General features: G+C 49.6%; 2 protein-coding genes across 2 annotated transcripts in view; one reads left to right on the plus strand and one right to left on the minus strand.

Moving 5' to 3' along the window:
- Positions 1-11,802, minus strand: part of LOC144610860 (AT-rich interactive domain-containing protein 3B-like) — a 179,372-nt gene extending 167,570 nt beyond the window's left edge. The window contains exon 1 of the mRNA XM_078429829.1: positions 11,209-11,802. Within this exon, the coding sequence (XP_078285955.1) occupies positions 11,209-11,802 (594 nt within the window). The remainder of the gene's footprint in view (positions 1-11,208) is intronic.
- Positions 11,803-14,552: 2,750 nt separating this feature from the next.
- The window catches only part of LOC144610862 (AT-rich interactive domain-containing protein 3B-like), a 30,480-nt gene continuing 24,564 nt past the window's right edge, over positions 14,553-20,468 (plus strand). Inside the window, exon 1 of the mRNA XM_078429830.1 lies at positions 14,553-14,829. Coding sequence (XP_078285956.1) covers positions 14,553-14,829 — 277 coding nt within the window. The remainder of the gene's footprint in view (positions 14,830-20,468) is intronic.

Below are 20,468 nucleotides of genomic sequence, written 5' to 3' on the forward strand. Positions count from 1 at the left end.
TTAGTCAGAGGGTGGTGAATCTGTGGAATTCTTTGTCATAGAAGACGGTGCAGGACAAGTCAGTGGATATTTTTAAGGCAGAAGTAGATAGATTCTTCATTAGTGCGGGTGTCAGGGTTTATGGGGGAAGGCAGGGGAATGGGGTTAGGAGGGAGAGATAGACCAGCCATGATTGAATGGGGGGGTATGACTTGATGGGCTGAATGGCCTAATTCTGCTCCTATGTCTTATGATCATATCAATTATATATTTTCCTAATTGTGTTCATTGAGATCTTTTAAACAGGTACATTATTAAACCCATCTCCACCCGAGGCAAAGTTCCCCCCAGAACGCTGGAATATCCCAGGCGGCATCTGTGGAGAGAAGGAATGGGTGACGTTTCGGGTCAAGATGTTGGCCTTCATAACAAGAGGAGTTGAGTAAAGGAGCAAAGAGGTCCTTCTGCAGTTGTACAGGGCCCTCGTGAGACCGCACCTGGAGTACTGTGTGCAGTTTTGGTCTCCAAATTTGAGGAAGGATATTCTTGCTATTGAGGGCGTGCAGCGTAGGTTTACTAGGTTAATTCCCGGAATGGCGGGACTGTCGTTAGTTGAAAGACTGGAGCGACTAGGCTTGTATACACTGGAATTTAGAAGGATGAGAGGAGATCTTATCGAAACGTATAAGATTATTAAGGGGTTGGACACGTTAGAGGCAGGAAACATGTTCTTAATGTCGTGGGAGTCCAGAACCAGGGGCCACAGTTTAAGAATAAGGGGTAGGCCAATTAGAACGGAGATGAGGAAAAACATTTTCAGTCAGAGAGTTGTGAATCTGTGGAATTCTCAGCCTCAGAGGGCAGTGGAGGCCAATTCTCTGAATGCATTCAAGAGAGAGCTGGATAGAGCTCTTAAGGATAGCGGAGTCAGGGGGTATGGGGAGAAGGCAGGAACGGGGTACTGATTGAGAATGATCAGCCATGATCACATTGAATGGCGGTGCTGGCTCGAAGGGCTGAATGGCCTCCTCCTGCACCTATTGTCTATTGTCTAAGACCCTTCTTCAGACCCCTTGTAAAGCGTGCCAGGGGCTGGGAGATTGTGGAGAGGCGTGGCGAGATGCAGCTGGTTACTCAATCAACGTCGGTCGCATGCACGGAGATTCCCTTTCTTTCGAAGAACGGGGAAATTTAATATCATTGTTTGGCAGGCAGATTAAACTGTGGCAGCAAACTACAGTGGATGTAGAAACTCAATAGCCCAATTAGATGTTTCAAACGGCAGCGCAGAAAATAGACTGACGGTGAACAACATAAGAGAAGGGGGTAGGAAAAAAAACTGCAGATGCTGGTTTAAATCGAAGGTAGACACAAAATCCTGGGGTAACTCAGAGGGTCAGGAGGCATCTCGGGAGAGAAGGAATGGGTGATGTTTCGGGTCGAGACCCTTCTTCAAACATGAAATGTCACCCATTCCCTTCTCTCTTCCCCTCCCCCTTCCCAGTTCTCCCACTGTCTTCCTGTCTCAATAGACAATAGGTGCAGGAGGAGGCCATTCGGTCCTTCGAGCCAGCACCGCCATTCAATGTGATCATGGGTGATCATTCTCAATCATTACCCCGTTCCTGCCTTCTCCCCATACCCCCCTGACTCCGCTGTCCTTAAGAGCTCTATCTAGCTCTCTCTTGCATGCATTCAGAGAATTGGCTTCCACTGCCTTCTGAGGCAGAGGATTCCACAGATTCACAACTCTCTGACTGAAAACGTTTTTCCTCCACCTATATCCTTTCTTTGTCCCGCCCCCCTGACATCAGTCTGAAGAAGGGTCTCGACCCGAAACGTCACCCATTCCTTCTCTCCAGAGATGCTGCCTGACCCGCTGAGTTACTCCAGCATTTTGTGAATAAATACCTTCGATTCAAACTAGCATCTGCAGTTTTTTTTCCTACACAACCTGCCTCCCGGCCCGGGCGGCCGCCATTGATGGAGCGGGAGCACGTGGCCGCTGGCTGGGTGAGGTCACGTGGGGCGCGGGGTAGTGATGTCACCTTGTCCCGTATTTGGGAGTGAGGAAGTTGGCAACCCTATTTTCAGTGCCGTACAATTCTACGAGAAATAACGTTTGCATTTGCCCCGTCAGATTAAAAACATCCCTGAGAAAGGATCAGGGAAATTCTCCCTGGCAACAAGCCAGTGTTTAATTCCTCACCAAGTAAAGCTGAAACTAGCTCTATACCTGACAGCAGTCTAGACATTTAGAGTCACAGCGTAGAAACAGGCCCCCTGCCCAACTTGCCCACACAGACCAACATGTCCCAGCTACATTAGTCCCTCCTGCCCGCATTTGGTCCATACCCCTCCAAAGGTGTCCTATCCATGGGCGGCACGGTAGCGCAGCGGTAGAGTTGCTGCTTTACAGCGAATGCAGCGCCGGAGACTCAGGTTCGATCCTGACTACGGGTGCTGCACTGTAAGGAGTTTGTACGTTCTCCCCGTGACCTGCGTGGGTTTTCTCCGAGATCTTCGGTTTCCTCCCACACTCCAAAGACGTACAGGTATGTAGGTTAATTGGCTGGGTAAATGTAAAAATTGTCCCTAGTGGGTGTAGGATAGTGTTAATGTACGGGGATCACTGGGCGGCACGGACTTGGAGGGCCGAAAAGGCCTGTTTCCGGCTGTATATATATGATATGATATGATACCTGTCTAACTGTTTCTGAAACGGTGGGATAGTCCCACCCTCAACTACCTCCTCTGGCAGCTTGGTCCATTGTGTGAAAACGTTACCCCTCTGTTTCCTATCAAATCTTTTCCTCTTCAACTTGAACCTATGTTGAAGGGCGGCATGCTGGCGCAGCGGTAGAGTTGCTGCCTTACAGCGAATGCAGCACTGGTTCGACTCAGGTTCGATCCTGACTACGGGTGCCGTCTGTACGGAGTTTGTACGTTCTCCCCGTGACCTGCGTGGGCTTTCTCCGAGATCTTCGGTTTCCTCCCACACTCGAAAGACGTGCCGGTACGCAGGTAAACTGCCTTGGTGTAAGTGTAAATTGTCCCTAGTGTGTGAAGGATAGTGTTAATGTGCGGGATCGCTGGGCAGCGCGGACCCGGTGGGCCGAAGGGCCTGTTTCTGCGCTGTATCTCGAAACAAATAAACTAAACAAACACATCGGGTCAGGCAGCAACTGTGGAGAGAAGGAATGGGTGACGTTTGGGGTGATGAATGGGGAACGTCTCTTTAAAGATGCTGCCTGTGCCGCTGAGTTACTCCAGCGTTTTGTGTCAGTCTTCTGGAGGACAGGCCTGCCTTCCTTCAGCCCCCGGAGCCTGCTCTGACCGACAGGGAACCTGCTTCCTCAAGACACCCTCGATGACAGCTGGCGGCTAATTAAATTAGGAGCTCAGCAACATGCAAGGCACCTGCACACACGCACGATCCCGCTTCAAGGCGCTGGCCTCTCGTCAGGCCAAGCATTGCTGGCACGACGCAGCTATAAATCTTTTGATACTCGTCCAAAAACACAGCGTTTATGCCAGAGGCTTTCCCCAGCTCGCTGTTCTTTGAAAGCTTCATCTGGCCCTCCGCCAAACATCACAGTTTCAATTTCCATGCTAACAGATGGCAGTGATTACCGGCTTTGGCCCGTGGTACAGTTACACTAATAGCCTCTCCACTTTGTCAAGAAAAATTATTTTCCCCATCTCTCAACGCTCCCTCTCCCCTCTCGTTCATAAGTGATAGGAGCAGAATTAGGCCGTTCGGCCCATCAAGTCTACCCCGCCATTCAATCATATAAGAAAATAACTGCAGATGCTGGTACAAATCGAAGGTATTTATTCACAAAATGCTGGAGTAACTCAGCGGGTCAGGCAGCATCTCGGGAGAGAAGGAATGGGTGACGTTTCGGGTCGAGACCCTTCTTCAGACCATTCAATCATGGCTGATCTATCTCATCCCTCTCAACCCCATTCTCCTGCCTTCCCCCCATAACCCCTGATACACCCGCTCTAATCAAGAATCTATCTGTCTCTGCCTTAAGAATATCCATCCACTGACTTGGCCTCCACAGCCTTCTGTGGCAATGAATTCCACAGATTCACCACCCTCTGACTAAAGAAATTCCTCCTCATCTTCCCAAAGGAGAGGCTATGATCTCTGGTCCTAGACTCTCCCACTAGTGGAAACATCCTCTCCCCATCCACTCTATCCAGGCCGTTCACTATTCAGTACGTTTCAATGAGGTCCTTCTAAACTCCAGCGAGTACAGGCCCAGTGCCAAACGCTCATCATATGTTAACCCAATGGGCTTACAGATAATTCATACGAACAGAACCGTTACATAACCTGGGGACACGTAAGTTTTGGTTTACTGTTGCCATGTGTACCGCAGTAAACATAGAAAGTAGGTACAGGAGTAGGCCTTTCGGCCCTTTGAGCCAGCACCGCCATTCAATATGATCATGGCTGATCATCCACAATCAGTACCCCGTTCCTGCTTTCTCCCCATATCCCTTGATTCCGTTAGCCCTAAGAGCTCTCTCTTGATAACATCCAGTGATCAAGGCCTCCACAGCCTTCTGTGGCAGATAATTCCACAGATTCACAACTCTCTGGGTGAAAAGTATTTCCTCATCTCAGTCCTAAATGGCCTCCCCCTTATTCTTAAACCTTAAAACCTATTCTTAAACATCCTCTCCTCATCCACTCCCCTTCCTAAAGGAACGTCCTTTTATTCCAAGTTCCTCCTGCCCCCCCCTCCCTCCAACTCCCCTGCCAAAGATGCCTAATCCAGTTAGCATTGCACAACGCACTTAGAGTCATAGAGTGAAAGAGTGTGGAAACAGGCCCCTCCAGCCCAACTCGCCCACAACGTCCAACAATGTCCCAGCTACACTAGTCCCACCTGCCTGCACTTGGTCCATAACCCTCCAAACCTGTCCTATCCATGTACCTGTCCAACTGTTTCTTAAATGATGGGATAGTCCCTGCCTCAACTACCTCCTCTGGCTGCTTGTTCCATACACCCACCACCCTCTGTGTGAAAAAATTACCCCTCGGATTCCTATAAAATCTTTACCCCTTCACCTTGAACCTATGTCCTCTGGTCCTCGATTCCCCTACTCTGGGCAAGAGACTGTGCGTCTACCCGAAGGCATCATTGGAGTATGCTGGAGTAACTCAGCAGGTCAGGCAGCATCTCTGGAGAGAAGGAATGGGTGACGTTTCGGGTCGAGACCCTTCTTCAGACTGATGTTGGGGGAGTGGGACAAAGAAAGGATATAGGTGGAGACAGGAAGACAGTGGGAGAACTGGGAAGGGGGAGGAGAAGAGAGGGACAGAGGAACTATCTAAAGTTGGAGAAGTCAATGTTCATACCGCTGGGCTGCAAGCTGCCCAAGCGAAATATGAGGTGCTGTTCCTCCAATTTGCGGTGGGCCTCACTATGACAATGGAGGATTGTGCATCTACCCGATCTATTCCTCTCATGATTTTGTTTACAATCACGAACCCTGGGAATCCCCGGAATGGGGAGAAAGCAGGAACGGGGTACTGATTCTGGATGATCAGCTGTGATCACATTGAATGGCGATGCTGGCTCGAAGGGCCGGATGGCCTACTCCTGCACCTATTTTCTATGTTTCCATGTTTCTATGCATCGTGTTCAGCATGAATATTGTGGGCTGAAGGGCCTGTTCCAGCCGATTCTGGGAATCCGCCAGCGTGCAAGAGTGTGAGTTGGATACTGAGTTGGATGATCAGCCATGATCATATTGAATGGCGGTGCAGGCTCGAAGGGCCGAATGGCCTACTCCTGCACCTATTTTCTATGTTTCTATGTGAGTGATTTGGGATGGCACAGGAGGCGCAGCAGTTAACCCCACACCTCCGGGGCTCCAGGGTTCGATCCTGACCTCGGCTGCTGGCTGCATCCAGTTCACACCTTCTCACACTCGACTGCCTGAACTTCCCCCGATTTCCTCCCACATCCTAAAGACAGGTTAATGGACCCAGTCGCCCAAAGTTTAAATGAGATGTGTGTGGGGCCAGTTGTTTTACACAGAGCCTGGAACACACTGCAAGGAGTGGTGCAGTTGGATGATACTGCGAAATCCTGGCATAGTTTTAATCCCCTTACCTAAAAATTGATATATTACCATTGGAATTAGCCCAAAGGACTTGGATAACTCCTAGAAGCGGTAGAGCTACTGCCATTACAGCGCTAGACACCCAGGTTCGATCCCGACTACGGGTGCTAATCTCTACAGAATTTAGCCCGTGACCTGCGTGGGCTTTCTCCGAGATCTTCAGGTTCCTCCCACACTCCAAAGACGCACAGGTGTGTTGGTTAATTGGCTTGTTATAAAATGTAAAATTGTCCCAAGTGTGTGTAGGATAGTGTTAATGTGCGAGGATCGCTGGTTGGCGTGGACTCGATGGGCCGAAGGGCCTGTTTCTCTCCTGCATCTATAAGCGTAACTAAACTTGAGGCTTTTGGATAGGCGTAGAGAGTGCAGGGATATGGATCATGTGCATGCAGAGGAGATTAGTTTAACTTGCCATTGTGTTCAGCATGGACATTGTGGGCTGAAGGGCCTGTTCCTGTGCTGTACTGTTCTATGGTCTATGCAAGATCTTATAGAAACATATACAATTCTTAAGGGATTGGACAGGCTAGATGCAGGAAAAATGTTCCCAATGTTGGGGGACTCCAGAACCAGGGGTCACAGTTTGAGAATAAGGGGTAGGCCATTTAGGACTGAGATGAGGAAAAACATTTTCACCCAGAGAGTTGTGAATCTGTGGAATTCTCTGCCACAGAAGGCAGTGGAGGCTAATTCACTGGATGTTTTCTACATGGTGAAACCAAAATGGATAAAAATGGCCTTTATTAAAATCTGACAATGTGCACTTTAACCACATGTGATTTTTTTTTTGTATTACGAATCTCAAATTGTAGAGTACAGAGGCAAATAAATAAGTGATGGGCCTTTGGTCCCAAACATTATGGAGGGCACTGTAGCTTTTAGGGCTAATGGAATCAAGGCGGCACGGTAGCGCAGCGGTAGAGTTGCTGCTTTACAGCGAATGCAGCGCCGGAGACACAGGTTCGATCCTGACTACGGGTGCTGCACTGTAAGGAGTTTGTACATTCTCCCCGTGACCTGCGTGGGTTTTCTCCGAGATCATCGGTTTCCTCCCACACTCCAAAGACGTACAGGTATGTAGGTTAATTGGCTGGGTAAATGTAAAAATTGTCCCTAGTGGGTGTAGGATAGTGTTAATGTACGGGGATCACTGGGCGGCACGGACTTGGAGGGCCGAAAAGGCCTGTTTCCGGCTGTAGATATATGATATGATGATATGATGATAAGGGATATGGGGAGAAAGCAGGAACGGGGTATTGATTCTGGATTTTATTCACAAAATGCTGGAGTAACTCAGCAGGTCAGGCAGCATCTCGGGAGAGAAGGAATGGGTGACGTTTCGGGTCGAGACCCTTCAGTCTGAAGAAGGGTCAGCCATTCCTTCTCTCCCGAGATGCTGCCTGACCTGCTGAGTTCCTCCAGCATTTTGTGAATAAAAACCTTCGATTTGTACCAGCATCTGCAGTTATCTTCTTATACATATTGATTCTGGATGATCAGTCGTGATCGTATTGAATGGCGGTGCTGGCTCGAAGGGCCGAATGGTCTACTCCTGCACCTATTTTCTATGTTTCCATGTCTCTATGCATCGTGTTCAGCATGGACATTGTGGGTTGAAGGGCCTGTTCCTGCGATGTTCTATGATCTATGCAGGACAGAAAAGGTTGCAGAGGTATGGAGAAATAAGGAGAGGAAAAAGACTAATGGGATTGCCCCCATGAGATTTGGCATGGGTCCAAATGGATCAATTGGCATCCCTTCGTGTTATGACAAGCATTTAACATATCCCACATCCTCTCCTTAGTGAGGTCAGGCCAAGATGACAGCATGAGAGGGGGATAATGGATGGAAAAGCATGATGTGATGAAGAAGCAAAGAACTGCCGATGCTGGTCTATACACTAAACGACACAGAGTGCTGCCGTAACTCAGCGGGTCAGGCAGCATCTCTGGAGAACATGGACAAGCCACGTTTTGGGTCGAGACCCTCCATCAGACTTTATCCCTTGAAGATAGACACAAAATGCCGGAGTAACTCAGCGGGGCAGGCAGCATCTCTGGAGAGAAGGAATGAGTGACATTTTGGGTCGAGGCCCTTCTTCAGACTGAGAGTCAGGTGGGAGAGGGAGACTAGAGGTATGGAATCGAAGGGCAAGGTGTGAAAACGATAGATCAAAGCAGACGTTGATCAAGGAAATGCAGAATGATTCATTGATGGCCGAGGGGAAGTGACAACGAAGCATACAAACAGCAAAACGAGTCAGGACAGCGAAACGAGTCGGGCGGCACGGTGGCGCAGCGGTAGAGTTGCTGCCTTACAGCGAATGCAGCGCCGGAGACCTGGGTTCCATCCCGACTACGGGTGCTGTCTGTACGGAGTTTGTACGTTCTCCCCGTGACCTGCGTGGGTTTTCTCCGAGATCTTCAGTTCCTCCCACACTCCAAAGACGTGCAGGTTTGTAGGTTAATAGGCTTGGTACAAGTGTAAATTGTTGTGTAAGACAGTGTTAGTGTGCGAGGATCGTTGGTCGGCACGGACTCGGTGGGCCAAAGGGTTTGTTTCCGCGCTGTATCTCTAAACTAAACTAGTCTGAAAACCAGTCTGAGGAAGGGTCTCGACCCGAAACATCACCCATTCCTTCTCTCCAGAGATGCTGCCTGTCCCGCTGAGTTACTCCAGCATTTTGTGTCTATCTTCGGTGTAAACCGGCACCTGCAGTTCCTTCCTACACAATCTTTGTACAGTGCTCTCAGCACCAACACATTGCAAAACGTTATCTTAGAGTTTGTTTGCTTTGACTGTTCTCTTTAGCCATATCCATGTGAAGCCGAATTGGACCTTGGCCAGACTTTGTAACTTTGTGGTTGTAGTAATATAGAAGTGATTCCAGGCCACTCCTTCGGTAATCACACACACAGACTGATTTGAAGAAAGATGAGGCGGGCAGAGTTAATGCTTTCCAATTTGGGTGGAATGTTAACTGTAATAGGAATAGAATTGTCTTTTCGTCCTCGATGGGGGTGAATAGCGACAGGTTTTGCGCAGATCATAGTTCTGGCTTAGTTTAGTTTAGTTTAGAGATACAGTGAGGAAACAGGCCCTTCGGCCCACCGAGTCCGCACTAAGATAATTAGGGGATTGGACACATTAGAGGCAGGAAACATGTTCCCAATGTTGGGGGAGTCCAGAACAAGGGGCCACAGTTTAAGAATAAGGGGTAGGCCATTTAGAACGGAGATGAGGAAGAACTTTTTCAGTCAGAGAGTGGTGAAGGTGTGGAATTCTCTGCCTCAGAAGGCAGTGGAGGCCAGTTCGTTGGATGCTTTCAAGAGAGAGCTGGATAGAGCTCTTAAGGATAGCGGAGTGAGGGGGTATGGGGAGAAGGCAGGAACGGGGTACTGATTGAGAGTGATCAGCCATGATCGCATTGAATGGCGGTGCTGGCTCGAAGGGCTGAATGGCCTACTCCTGCACCTATTGTCTATTGTCTATTGTCCAGCGATCCCCGCACACTAACACATCAGAGACAACTTACACATGCACCAAGCCAATTAACCTACAAACCTGTACGTCTTTGGAGTGTGGGAGGAAGCTGAAAATCTCAGAGAAAACCCACGCGGGTCACGGGGAGAACGTACAAACTCCGTGCAGACAGCGCCCGCAGTCGGGATCGAACCCGGGTCTCCGGCGCTGCAAGGCAGCAACTCTACCGCTGCACCACCTGGCGTTGAGTTAAATACGACAATCGCGATTGTTGATACACATTCGGAAATGCGCTGTTGTTCCTCATCGGAGGATGAACCAAGAACAGTGTTCCCTGCACTGACGGATACACGCAGTTAGACAGCCCTCAAACCACAAGGCAATCAGCCCAGACAAAAATCACGTCAGACTGTGCGGGCAGCACGGTGGCGCAGCGGTAGAGTTGCTGCCTTACAACGCCAGGGACCCGGGTTCGATCCCGACTACGGGTGCCGTCTGTACGGAGTTTGTACGTTCTCCCCGTGACCTGCGTGGGTTTTCTCCGAGATCTTCGGTTTCCTCCCACACTCCAAAGACGTACAGGTTTGTAGGTTAATTGGCTTTGGGTAAAATTGTTCCAGTTTTGTTCAAGCTCGTGAGATCATAAGTCATACGAGCAGAATGAGGCCATTCAGCCTATCAAGTCTATTCCGCCATTCTATCATGGCTGATCTATCTCTGCCTCCTAACCCCATTCTCCTGCCTTCTCCCCATAACCCCTCATACCCGTACTGATCAAGAATCTATCACGCTCCGCCTTAAAAATATCCATTGACTTGGCCTCCACAGCCCTCTGTGGCAAAGAATTCCACAGATTCACCACCCTGCTCAAAACAGTATTTCATAAAACTGTAAAAATTGTCCCGAGTGTGGGTGTAGGATAGTGTTAATGTGCAGGGGATCGCTGGTCAGCGCGGGTCGGTGGGCCGAGGGGCCTGTTTCCGCGCTGTATCTCTAAACTAAACTAAAATAAACATGAAGGTATTCAACAAAGCACGCCGTATTGTGATTCAGACATGTTAGCATTTAACTCTGGAGGTATAATTAGGGTTGCCAACTGTCCCGTATTAGCCGGGACATCCCGTATATTGGGCAAAATGGGTTTGTCCCGTACGGGACCGCCCTTGTCCCTTATTAGGCCCGGAGTGGGGGAGGGGTGTTTTGGGCCCGGACGCGATCGGCTCGGACACTGAAGGCCCGGACACTGAAGGCCCGGACACTGAAGGCCCGGACACTGTAGGCCCGGACACTGTAGGCCCGGACACTGTAGGCCCGGACACTGTCGGCTGTGGGCCGCTGTAGTCCCGGAGGTCCGGGCGCCGCCTGACGGAGGTTGTGTAACAACCCGCCTCCCGGCCCGGGCGGCCGCCATTGGTGGAGCGGGAGCACGTGGCCGCTGGCTGGGCGAGGTCACGTGGGACGCGGGAGCGGTGACGTCACCCTTTGTCACTTATTTGGGAGCGAGGAAGTTGGCAAACCCTAGGTACAATGGGCAGTGAATGTCAGCAATTTAACTCTGCTTGGCACAATGGAGAGTGAACGACAGAAGGAACGCGTTACCTGTTTGTACTGTTCTTCGAAGCCCCATTCGTGGTGGCCAGTGGGCGACTTTGAACGTGCTTGACTTGGCGAGGCGGGCCGGGTGCTTGAGGGTTTGTGGGATTGTCCACTGACTGATGGGCGGTGAGCGTGAGGTAGTCGTTGAGCTGGCGTGACGGGAGCCGCCTGGTTCCTGAGATACTCCTCCTCATCCTCCTCCTCTTCTCCTTCCACCTCGTCTCCTTCCTCCTCCTCCTCCTCCATCTCCATCTCCTCCATGTCCCCGTGGCCTCTTCTTGCCACCTCCTCGCCCCCCTCCTCCTCCTCCTCAAGATCGCTGCCCGCCTCCTCCCCCTCAAAGGCTTCTTCGTCGGGCTCAGAGTCCATGCTGCTCTTGGCGGTGGCCCTCGGGGGTCCTGAGATGGCCGGCCCTCTGCCCACGGGGCCCATCGGCGTCCTGGAGGAAGCTGCCAAGGCGGCCTGCTGGGTGGCAAACTGCTGGGCGTAGAAGACATGGCTCTCCCGTATGCCCCTGTCCTTCCTCTCCCTGCCCTCCATCTCCAGCCGAGCCTGCTGCTGCCGTTGTAACTGTTCCATCACAGCCTCCAGCTTCATCCCTTGCTGATGGAGCTGAGAGTTTCCAGCCAGAAGGTTCAGTCCTTCTCCAGTTATCAAGCCAGGCTGTCGAAACAAGGCAGAGAGGGAAAATTAAACCCAATCCAGCGGCTGTTCCGAAAGAAGAACTCATCTTTATTGACATCATTGCAACCTCATTTCAATGGTTCTATGGTTCTTTAGAAAACATAGAAAATATATGCAGGAGTAGGCCATTCGGCCCTTCGAGCCAGCACCCCATTCAACATGATCGTGGCTGATCATCCAAAATCAGTACCCCGTTCCTGCTTTCTCCCCGTATCCCTTGATTCCATTAGCACCAAGATATAAATCTAACTCTTTCTTGAATACATCCAGTGAATTGGCCTCCACTGCCTTCTGTGGCAGAGAATTCCACAGATTCACAACTCTCTGGGTGAAAAAGTTTTTCCTCATCTCTGCCCTAAATGGCCTCCCCCTTATTCTTAAACTGTGTGACCCCTGGTTATGGAATCCCCCAACATCGGGAACACTTTTCCTGCATCTAGCCTGGTTCTTTATTAATATGAGGTATTTATTCACAAAATGCTGGAGTAACTCAGCAGGTCAGGCAGCATTTCAGGAGAGAAGGAATGGGTGACGTTTCGGGTCGAGACCCTTCTCTCCTGAGATGCTGCCTGACCTGCTGAGTTACTCCAGCATTTTGTGAATAAATACCTTCGATTTGTACCAGCATCTGCAGTTATTTTCTTATACTCTTTATTAATATGACCAGTCTGAAGGGTCTCGACCCGAAACGTCACCCATTCCTTCTCTCCAGAGATGCTGCCTGACCCGCTGAGTTACTCCAGCATTTTGTGTCTACCTTCGTTCTTTATTATCACGTGTACGGGCCATGTTAACAGACCGTTCGGCCTGGTTCCATCACGTATGACCCTGTAAAGATACAGCGCGGAAACAGGCCCTTCGGCCCATCGTGTCCGCGCCGACCAGCGATCCCCGCACACCAACACTGCCCTACACGCACTAGGAACAACTTACATTTATACCAAGCCAATTAACCTACAAACATGTACGTCTTTGGAGTGTGGGAGGAAACCGAAGATCTTGGAGAAACCCCATGCAGGTCACGGGGAGAACGTACAAACTCCGTACAGACGGCGCCCGTAGTCAGGATGGAACCCGGGTCTCTGGCGCAGTGAGGCAGAAAGTCAACAATGTCTCATCTGGAAGATCACAAGTGACAGGAGCAGAATTAGGCCATTCGGCCCACCAAGCCTACTGGGCCATTCAATCATGGCTGATCTATCTCTCCCCCCCAACCCCATTCTCCTGCCTTCTCCCCATCACCCCTGACACCCGCACTAATCAAGAATCCATCTATCTCTGCCTTAAAAATATCCACTCACTTGGCCTCCACAGCCGTCTGTGGCAAAGAATCCCACAGATTCACCACCCTCTGGCTAAATAAATAGCTCCTCACCTGTCTCCTAGACTCTCCCACTGCAGAATATAGTATCATTTAATGAGTAGTATAAGAAAATAACTGCAGATGCTGGTACAAATCGAAGGTATTTATTCACAAAATGCTGGAGTAACTCAGCAGGTCAGGCAGCATCTCGGGAGAGAAGGAATGGGTGACGTTGCGGGTCGAGACCCCTCTTCCCATCAAGTCTACTCCGCCATTCAATCATGGCTGATCCATCGCTCCCTCCCAACCCCATTCTCCTGCCTTCTCCCTGTAAAGGAATTGCTGCCTCGGTTCTGCAACAGAGTGACTGTGTTGGACATGAAGCTTAATCCTCCAGAGCGCAGTTTGAATGGAGAACAATTATATTGGAGGGAGTGCTACTGTTGACATCTGTTCTGCTCGGGCCTCCAAGGGGCTATTTTCACCTCCTGGGTTGGGAAGAGGAAGTCAATCGGCAACATGGCAAGTGTGCAGCGGGGGATTAAGTGGGATATCAGGCAATAATTTCACCAGCAGTTCAATAACCACACAAGAGGTTTCCATTAAAACCAAAACGTGCAGTCAGACAATAGACAATAGGTGCAGGAGGCCATTCGGCCCTTCGAGCCAGCACCGCCATTCAATGTGATCACGGCTGATCATTCTCAATCAGTACCCCGTTCCTGCCTTCTCCCCATACCCCCTGACTCCGCTATCATTAAGAGCTCTATCCAGCTCTCTCTTGAATGCATCCAGTGAATTGGCCTCCACTGCCTTCTCTGAGACAGAGAATTCCACAGATTCACAACTCTCTGACTGAAAAAGTTTTTCCTCATCTCCGTTCTAAATGGCCGACCCCTTATTCTTAAACTGTGGCCCCTGTCAGCTTCCAGCCCATCACCATACAAATTCATACAGTGGTGCATGGAGGAACTGCAGATGCTGGTTTAAACCAAAGAAAGGCACAAAATGCTGGAGTAACTCAGCGGGACGGGCAGCATCTCTGGAGAGAAGGAATGGGTGACGTTTCGGGTCCAGACCCTTCTTCAGACTGTCTGAAACGTCACCCATTCCTTCTCTCCAGAGCTGCTGCCTGTCCCGCTGAGTTACTCCAGTATTTTGTGTCCGTCCAAATTCATAAGTTCATAGGTTCTAGGAGCGGAATAATGGCATTTGGCCCATCAAGTCTTCTCTGCCATTCAATCATGGCTGATCCATCTTTCATATTTTCTCTGCCTTAAAAGTATCAATTGACTTGGCCTCCACAGTGGCCATGAACGGCAACGAATTCCACAGATTCACCACCTCATGTTGAATCAAGATGATTCTAGTCTTCATCAAGAACTTCTTAAAAGCTATCAGCTTCTCCACTTCCAACGCCAGTTTGATCTGCCTCTCAATACAATGGCGTATCCAATTGGAATCCCAACCATGGTCCCATCAACCTCCTTCCATCTCCTTGCTCATCAAGTGTCTGTCTACGTCCATCTTCAAAATGTTGATTCCTTGCAGCAGACTTGAAGATGCTCAGATGACATTTCTGCAATGGTCATCGAGTGGAAGATGGGGTGTGGTGCCGAACATGACCCCAATCAATGGTATGGTAGTGGTGTTTACAAGTCACACCCACAGAGGTGCGCTCACACACGCACAGATGCATGCTCACACGCACAGACGCGCGCACACACACAGACGCACGCACAGACGCACACACACACAGACGCACGCACACACACAGACGCACGCACACACACAGACGCACGCACACACAGACGCACGCACACACAGACGCACGCACACACAGACGCACACACACACACACAGATGCAAGCACACACACACAGACGCACACACACAGACGTGCACTCACACACATCACACAGACGCGCACACACACACAGACGCACGCACACACACAGAGGTGCGCACACACACACACACATAGACGCACGCACGCAGGCGCGCGCACACACACACACACACACACAGAGGTGCGCACACACAGACGCACGCACGCAGGCGCGCGCGCACACACACACACACACACACACACAGATGCAAGCACACACACACACACACATAGACTTGCACACACTGCTGCAAAGCAGGAACATTGGAAGAAAGGGTTATGATTCTTAAAAACATACATTTAGGCTCCAATGATAGATGGCTCGATTGTAATCGTGTATTGTCTTTCCACTGACTGGTTAGCACACAAGAGCTTTTCACTGTACCTCGGTACACGTAACAATAAACTAAACTAATGTGTAGGAAGGAACTGCAGGTGCTGCTTAACACTGAAGATAACACTGAAGAAAAGGTGGAGTAACTCAGCGGGACAGGCAGCATTTCTGGAGAGAAGGAATGGGTTGAGACCCTTCTTCAGACTGAAACATCACCCATTCCTTCTCTCCAGAGATGCTGCCTGCCCCGCTGAGTTACTCCACCATTTTTGCGTCTATCTTAGGGTTTAGACCAGCATCTGCAGTTCCATCCTGTGCATCGAGGCTCAGCTTACTCGGTGCCTCGACATGCTTCACCTGCTGTAAAGGACTTCCTTTGCTTCTTTATCAGTGAAGAATCACATCATTGGCTGTCAAACAGTTGGCAGTGTCTACGCCAGTCACTGAGCTCAGACCCACGACGTCCCGGAAAACAAGTCTCCTCGCCATTCCCACGTACCAGAAGTTTGCGCAGACTAATTCCACCGGAACATTTGACATGGTCAAGCTCGGAAGGGTTCAGAGAAGATTTACGAGGATGTTGCCAGGACTAGAGGGTCTGAGTTACAGGGAGAGGTTGAGCAGGCTGGGTCTCTCTTCCATGGAGCGCAGGAGGATGAGGGGTGATCTTATGGAGGTGTATTAAATCATGAGAGGAATAGATCGGGTGGATGCACACACTGTTGCCCAGAGTTGGTGAATCGAGGACCAGAGGACATAGATATAGAAACATAGAAAATAGGTGCAGGAGTAGGCCATTCAGCCCTTCGAGCCTGCACCGCCATTCAATATGATCATGGCTGATCATCCAACTCAGTATCCCGTACCTGCCTTCTCTCCATGCCCCCTGATCCCTTTAGCCACAAGGGCCACATCTAACTCCCTCTTAAATATAGCCAATGAACTGGCCTCAACTACCTTCTGTGGCAGAGAATTCCACAGATTCACCACTCTCTGTGTGAAAAATAACTTTCTCATCTCAAACTGTGACCCCTTGTTCTGGACTTCCCTAACATCGGGAACAATCTTCCTGCATCTAGCCTGTCCAACCCCTTAAGAATTTTGTAAGTTTCTATAAGATCCCCCCTCAATCTTCTAAATTCCAGCAAGTACAAGCCGAGTCTATCCAGTCTTTCTTCATATGAAAGTCCTGCCATCCCAGGAATCAATCTGGTGAACCATCTCTGGCAAGAATGTCTTTCCTCAGATTAGGAGACCAAAACTGTACGCTGGACATAGGTTCAAGGTGAAGGGGAAAAGATTTAGCAGGAATCTGAGGGGTAACTTTTTCACACAAAGGGTGGTGGGTGTATGGAACAAGCTGCCAGAGGAGGGAGTTGAGGCTGGGACCATCCCAACATTTAAGAAACAGTTAGACAGGTACATGGATAGGACAGGTTATGAACCAAACGCGGGCAGGTGGGACTAGTGTAGCTGGGACATTTTGGCCGGCATGGGCAAGTTGGGCCGAAGGGCCTGTATCGCTCTGTATCGCACTGTACACACTGTATCGCTCTGTGACTCTATGATTTAAACGCCCGCTCTCTGAGAGGTAAACTTCACACAAACAGCCCAACACCAAATGCCTCATTCTATTGTCAAACCTTCCTGAACCTTAATTCCTGTCTCAGCGTTGCCAGCTTTAGTGCTCTCCTCCACTGTGTTCAAACATCAAGCCCCCCCCTCGCCTGCCCGCCCGGGAAATTCCTTGCACTTATCCCCCAGACAACATTTCTAAACACATTTAATTACTAATTACGCCACTGCCCCGTTGCAAGCTGCCTGCTGTCCTGGCCACTGTCTGCTGCTCACTGCTGCCGAGATGATCAGCGCATTTTGTATTGCATTGCCAGGGAACATTGGCAGAAAGAGAGACACACACACACACATAGAGAGAGACACACACACAGAGAGACAGAGACACAGAGAAGAGAGAGAGAGAGAGAGAGAGAGAGAGAGAGAGAGAGAGAGAGAGAGAGAGAGAGAGAGAGAGAGAGAGAGAGAGAGAGAGAGAGACAGAGACAGCAGAACAGACAGAGAGAGACAGAGAGAGAGAGAGACAGAGAGAGAGAGATGAGAGAGAGAGAGAGAGAGAAGAGAGAGAGAGAGAGAGAGAGAGAGAGAGAGACACAGAGAGAGACACACACAGAGACAGAGAGAGACAGAGAGTAGAGACAGAGAGGCAGAGAGAGAGAGAGATTAATAGTCATATGTACTAAACAAAAGAACACTGACATTATTGCTTGCAGTAGCATAAATCTGTAGCACAATACGCACATATAATAAACAAAAACGGATAAATTTCTAACTCATTTAATAAATTAATAATCCCCCTGGTTTACCCAGTTTATTTCTGTGGCGGGCTGGCGGGGGCTGGGGTGAATCACAACACAACCAAGTACTATTCTCACATCGTGTGGTTTGAGGGTGTCATTCCACGGCATAAAATCACGTTAAATCATTTCAGTGATTAGTAATGCAAACTGTAGGTTTGCAAAGATCAGTGCTGAAAATATACAAGGCTCTGGGTATGACAGCACCTGGAACATTGTGTGCAGGTGTGGTCTCTTTTGTACATGTTGCAGGTTTGGAGGGAAGGGATTAGAAACGTAGAAAACATCAGACGTAGGTGCAAGGAGGAGGCCGTTCAGCCCCTTCGAGCCAGCACCGCCATTCAACACGATCGTTGGCTGATCATCCAGAAATCAGTACCCCGTTCCTGCTTTCTCCCCACACCCCTTGATTCCGTTAGCCCCAAGAGTTACAGTATATCTAAGTCTCTTGTGAGTTGGCCTCCACTGCCTTCTGTGGTGACACGAACAGAGGTTTACTTTAGCTTAATTCATTGTCCCGTGTACCGAGGTACAGTGAAAAGCTTCTGTTGCGCGCTAACCAGTCAGTGGAAAGACAATACATGATTACAATCGAGCCATTTACAGTGTACAGATACATGATAAGGGAATAACGTTTAGTTGCAAGGTAAAGCCAGCAAAGTCCGATCAAGGATAGTCCGAGGGTCACCAAAGAGGTAGATAGTAGTTCAGCACTGCTCTCTGGTTGTGGTAGGATGGTTCAGTTGCCTTGATAACAGCTGGGAAGAAACTGTCCCTGAATCTGGAGGTGTGCGTTTTCTGAGCTCAATTCAGTAATTCAGTCTGAAGAAAGGTCTCGACCCGAAACGTCACCCATTCCTTCTCTCCTGAGATGCTGCCTGACCCGCTGAGTTACTCCAGCACTTTGTGAATAAATACCTTCGATTTGTACTAGCATCTGCAGTTATTTTCTTACACTCAGTATTGTGTTCAGTTCTGGGCACCATGTTATAGGAAAGATGTTGTCAAGCTGGAAAGGGTAGAGAAGTTTCTGAGCACTAGAGGGTGTGAGCTACAGGGAGAGGTTGAGTAGGCTGGGACTCTCTTCCATAGAGCGCAGGTGGATGAGAGGTGGTCTTATGACAATAGACAATAGGTGCAGGAGGAGGCCATTCAGCGCTTCGAGCCAGCACCGCCATTGAATGTGATCATGGCTGATCACTCTCAATCAGTACCCCCGTTCCTGCCTTCTCCCCATTACCCCCTCACTCCACTATCCTTAAGAGCTCTATCCAGCTCTCTCTTGAAAGCATCCAACGAACTGGCCTCCACTGCCTTATGGTGGAGGTGTATAAATCCATGAGAGGAATAGATCGGTTAGAGTGCACAATCTCTTGTCCAGTTTAGGTGAATCGAGGACATTGGTTTACGGTAGAGGGGGAAAAAAGTTAATAGGAATCTGAGGGGTAATCTTTTTTAAACAAAGGGTGGTGGGGGTACGGAACGAGCTGCCAGAGGAGGTAGTTGAAGCAAGGACTATCTCAACATTTAAGAAATAATTAGACAGGTACATGGATAGGACAGGTTTGGAGGGATATGGGCCAAATGTGGGCAGGTGGGACTAGTGTAGCTGGGACATGTTGGCTGGTGTGGGCAAGTTGGGCCGAAGGGCCTGTTTCCACTCTTATGAGTCAGCTGGCTGATGGTGTGATGGTCAACATGATGTTAGACAATAGGTGCAGGAGTAGGCCATTCGGCTCCTCTTCGAACCAGCCCAGCCGCCATTTCAATGTGATCATGGCTGGATCATTAGAAACCAAAGACAGACACAAAGTGCCGGAGTAACTCAGCGGGGACAGGCAGCAACTCTGAAGAGAAGGAATAGGTGACGTTTCGGGTCGAAACTTTTCTTCAAACTCAAGTCTCAGACAGTCAGGGGAGAGGGAAACACAGAGATAAGGAAGGGCAAGGCATGAAAACGAGACCTTTTATCTCTGTTTTGTTTTGTTGTCACCTTCTCCTAGCTAACAATGAACTATTCTACATTTTTCTTTGATCCCTATCTCCTTTGATGTCTCGTTTTACACACCTACCCTCCCTTATCTCTTCCAGGTGAGACAGAGGTTCACCTGCACCTCCTCCAACCTCATCTATTGCATCCGCTGCTCCAGATGTCAACTTCTTTATATCGGCAAAAACCAAGCGCAGGCTCGGCGATCGCTTCGCTCAACACCTGCGCTCGCGTCCGCGTTGACCAAACTGATCTCCGGTGGCTGAGCACTTCAACTCCCCCTCCCAGTCTGACCTTTCTGTCATGGCCTCCTCCAGTGCCATAGTGAGGCCCACCGCAAATTGGAGGAACAGCACCTCATATTTCGCCTGGGCAGTTTGCAGCCCAGCGGTATGAACATTGACTTCTCCAACTTTAGATAGTTCCTCTGTCCCTCTCTACCCCTCCCCCTTCCCAGATCTCCCTCTATCTTCCTGTCTCCACCTATATCCTTCCTTTGTCCCGCCGCCCCGACATCAGTCTGAAGAAGGGTCTCGACCCGAAACGTCACCCATTCCTTCTCTCCTGAGATGTTGCCTGACCCGCTGAGTTACTCCAGCACTTTGTGTCTACAGTTTAAACCAACATCTGCAGTTCCTTCCTACTCAGTAGAAACCAAGGTCCACGTTCTTACATTAATGGTCAGGCGTTCA

This window comes from Rhinoraja longicauda, chromosome 38 (genome assembly GCF_053455715.1).
Source record: "Rhinoraja longicauda isolate Sanriku21f chromosome 38, sRhiLon1.1, whole genome shotgun sequence".
NCBI classification, from domain to species: Eukaryota; Metazoa; Chordata; class Chondrichthyes; order Rajiformes; family Arhynchobatidae; genus Rhinoraja; species Rhinoraja longicauda.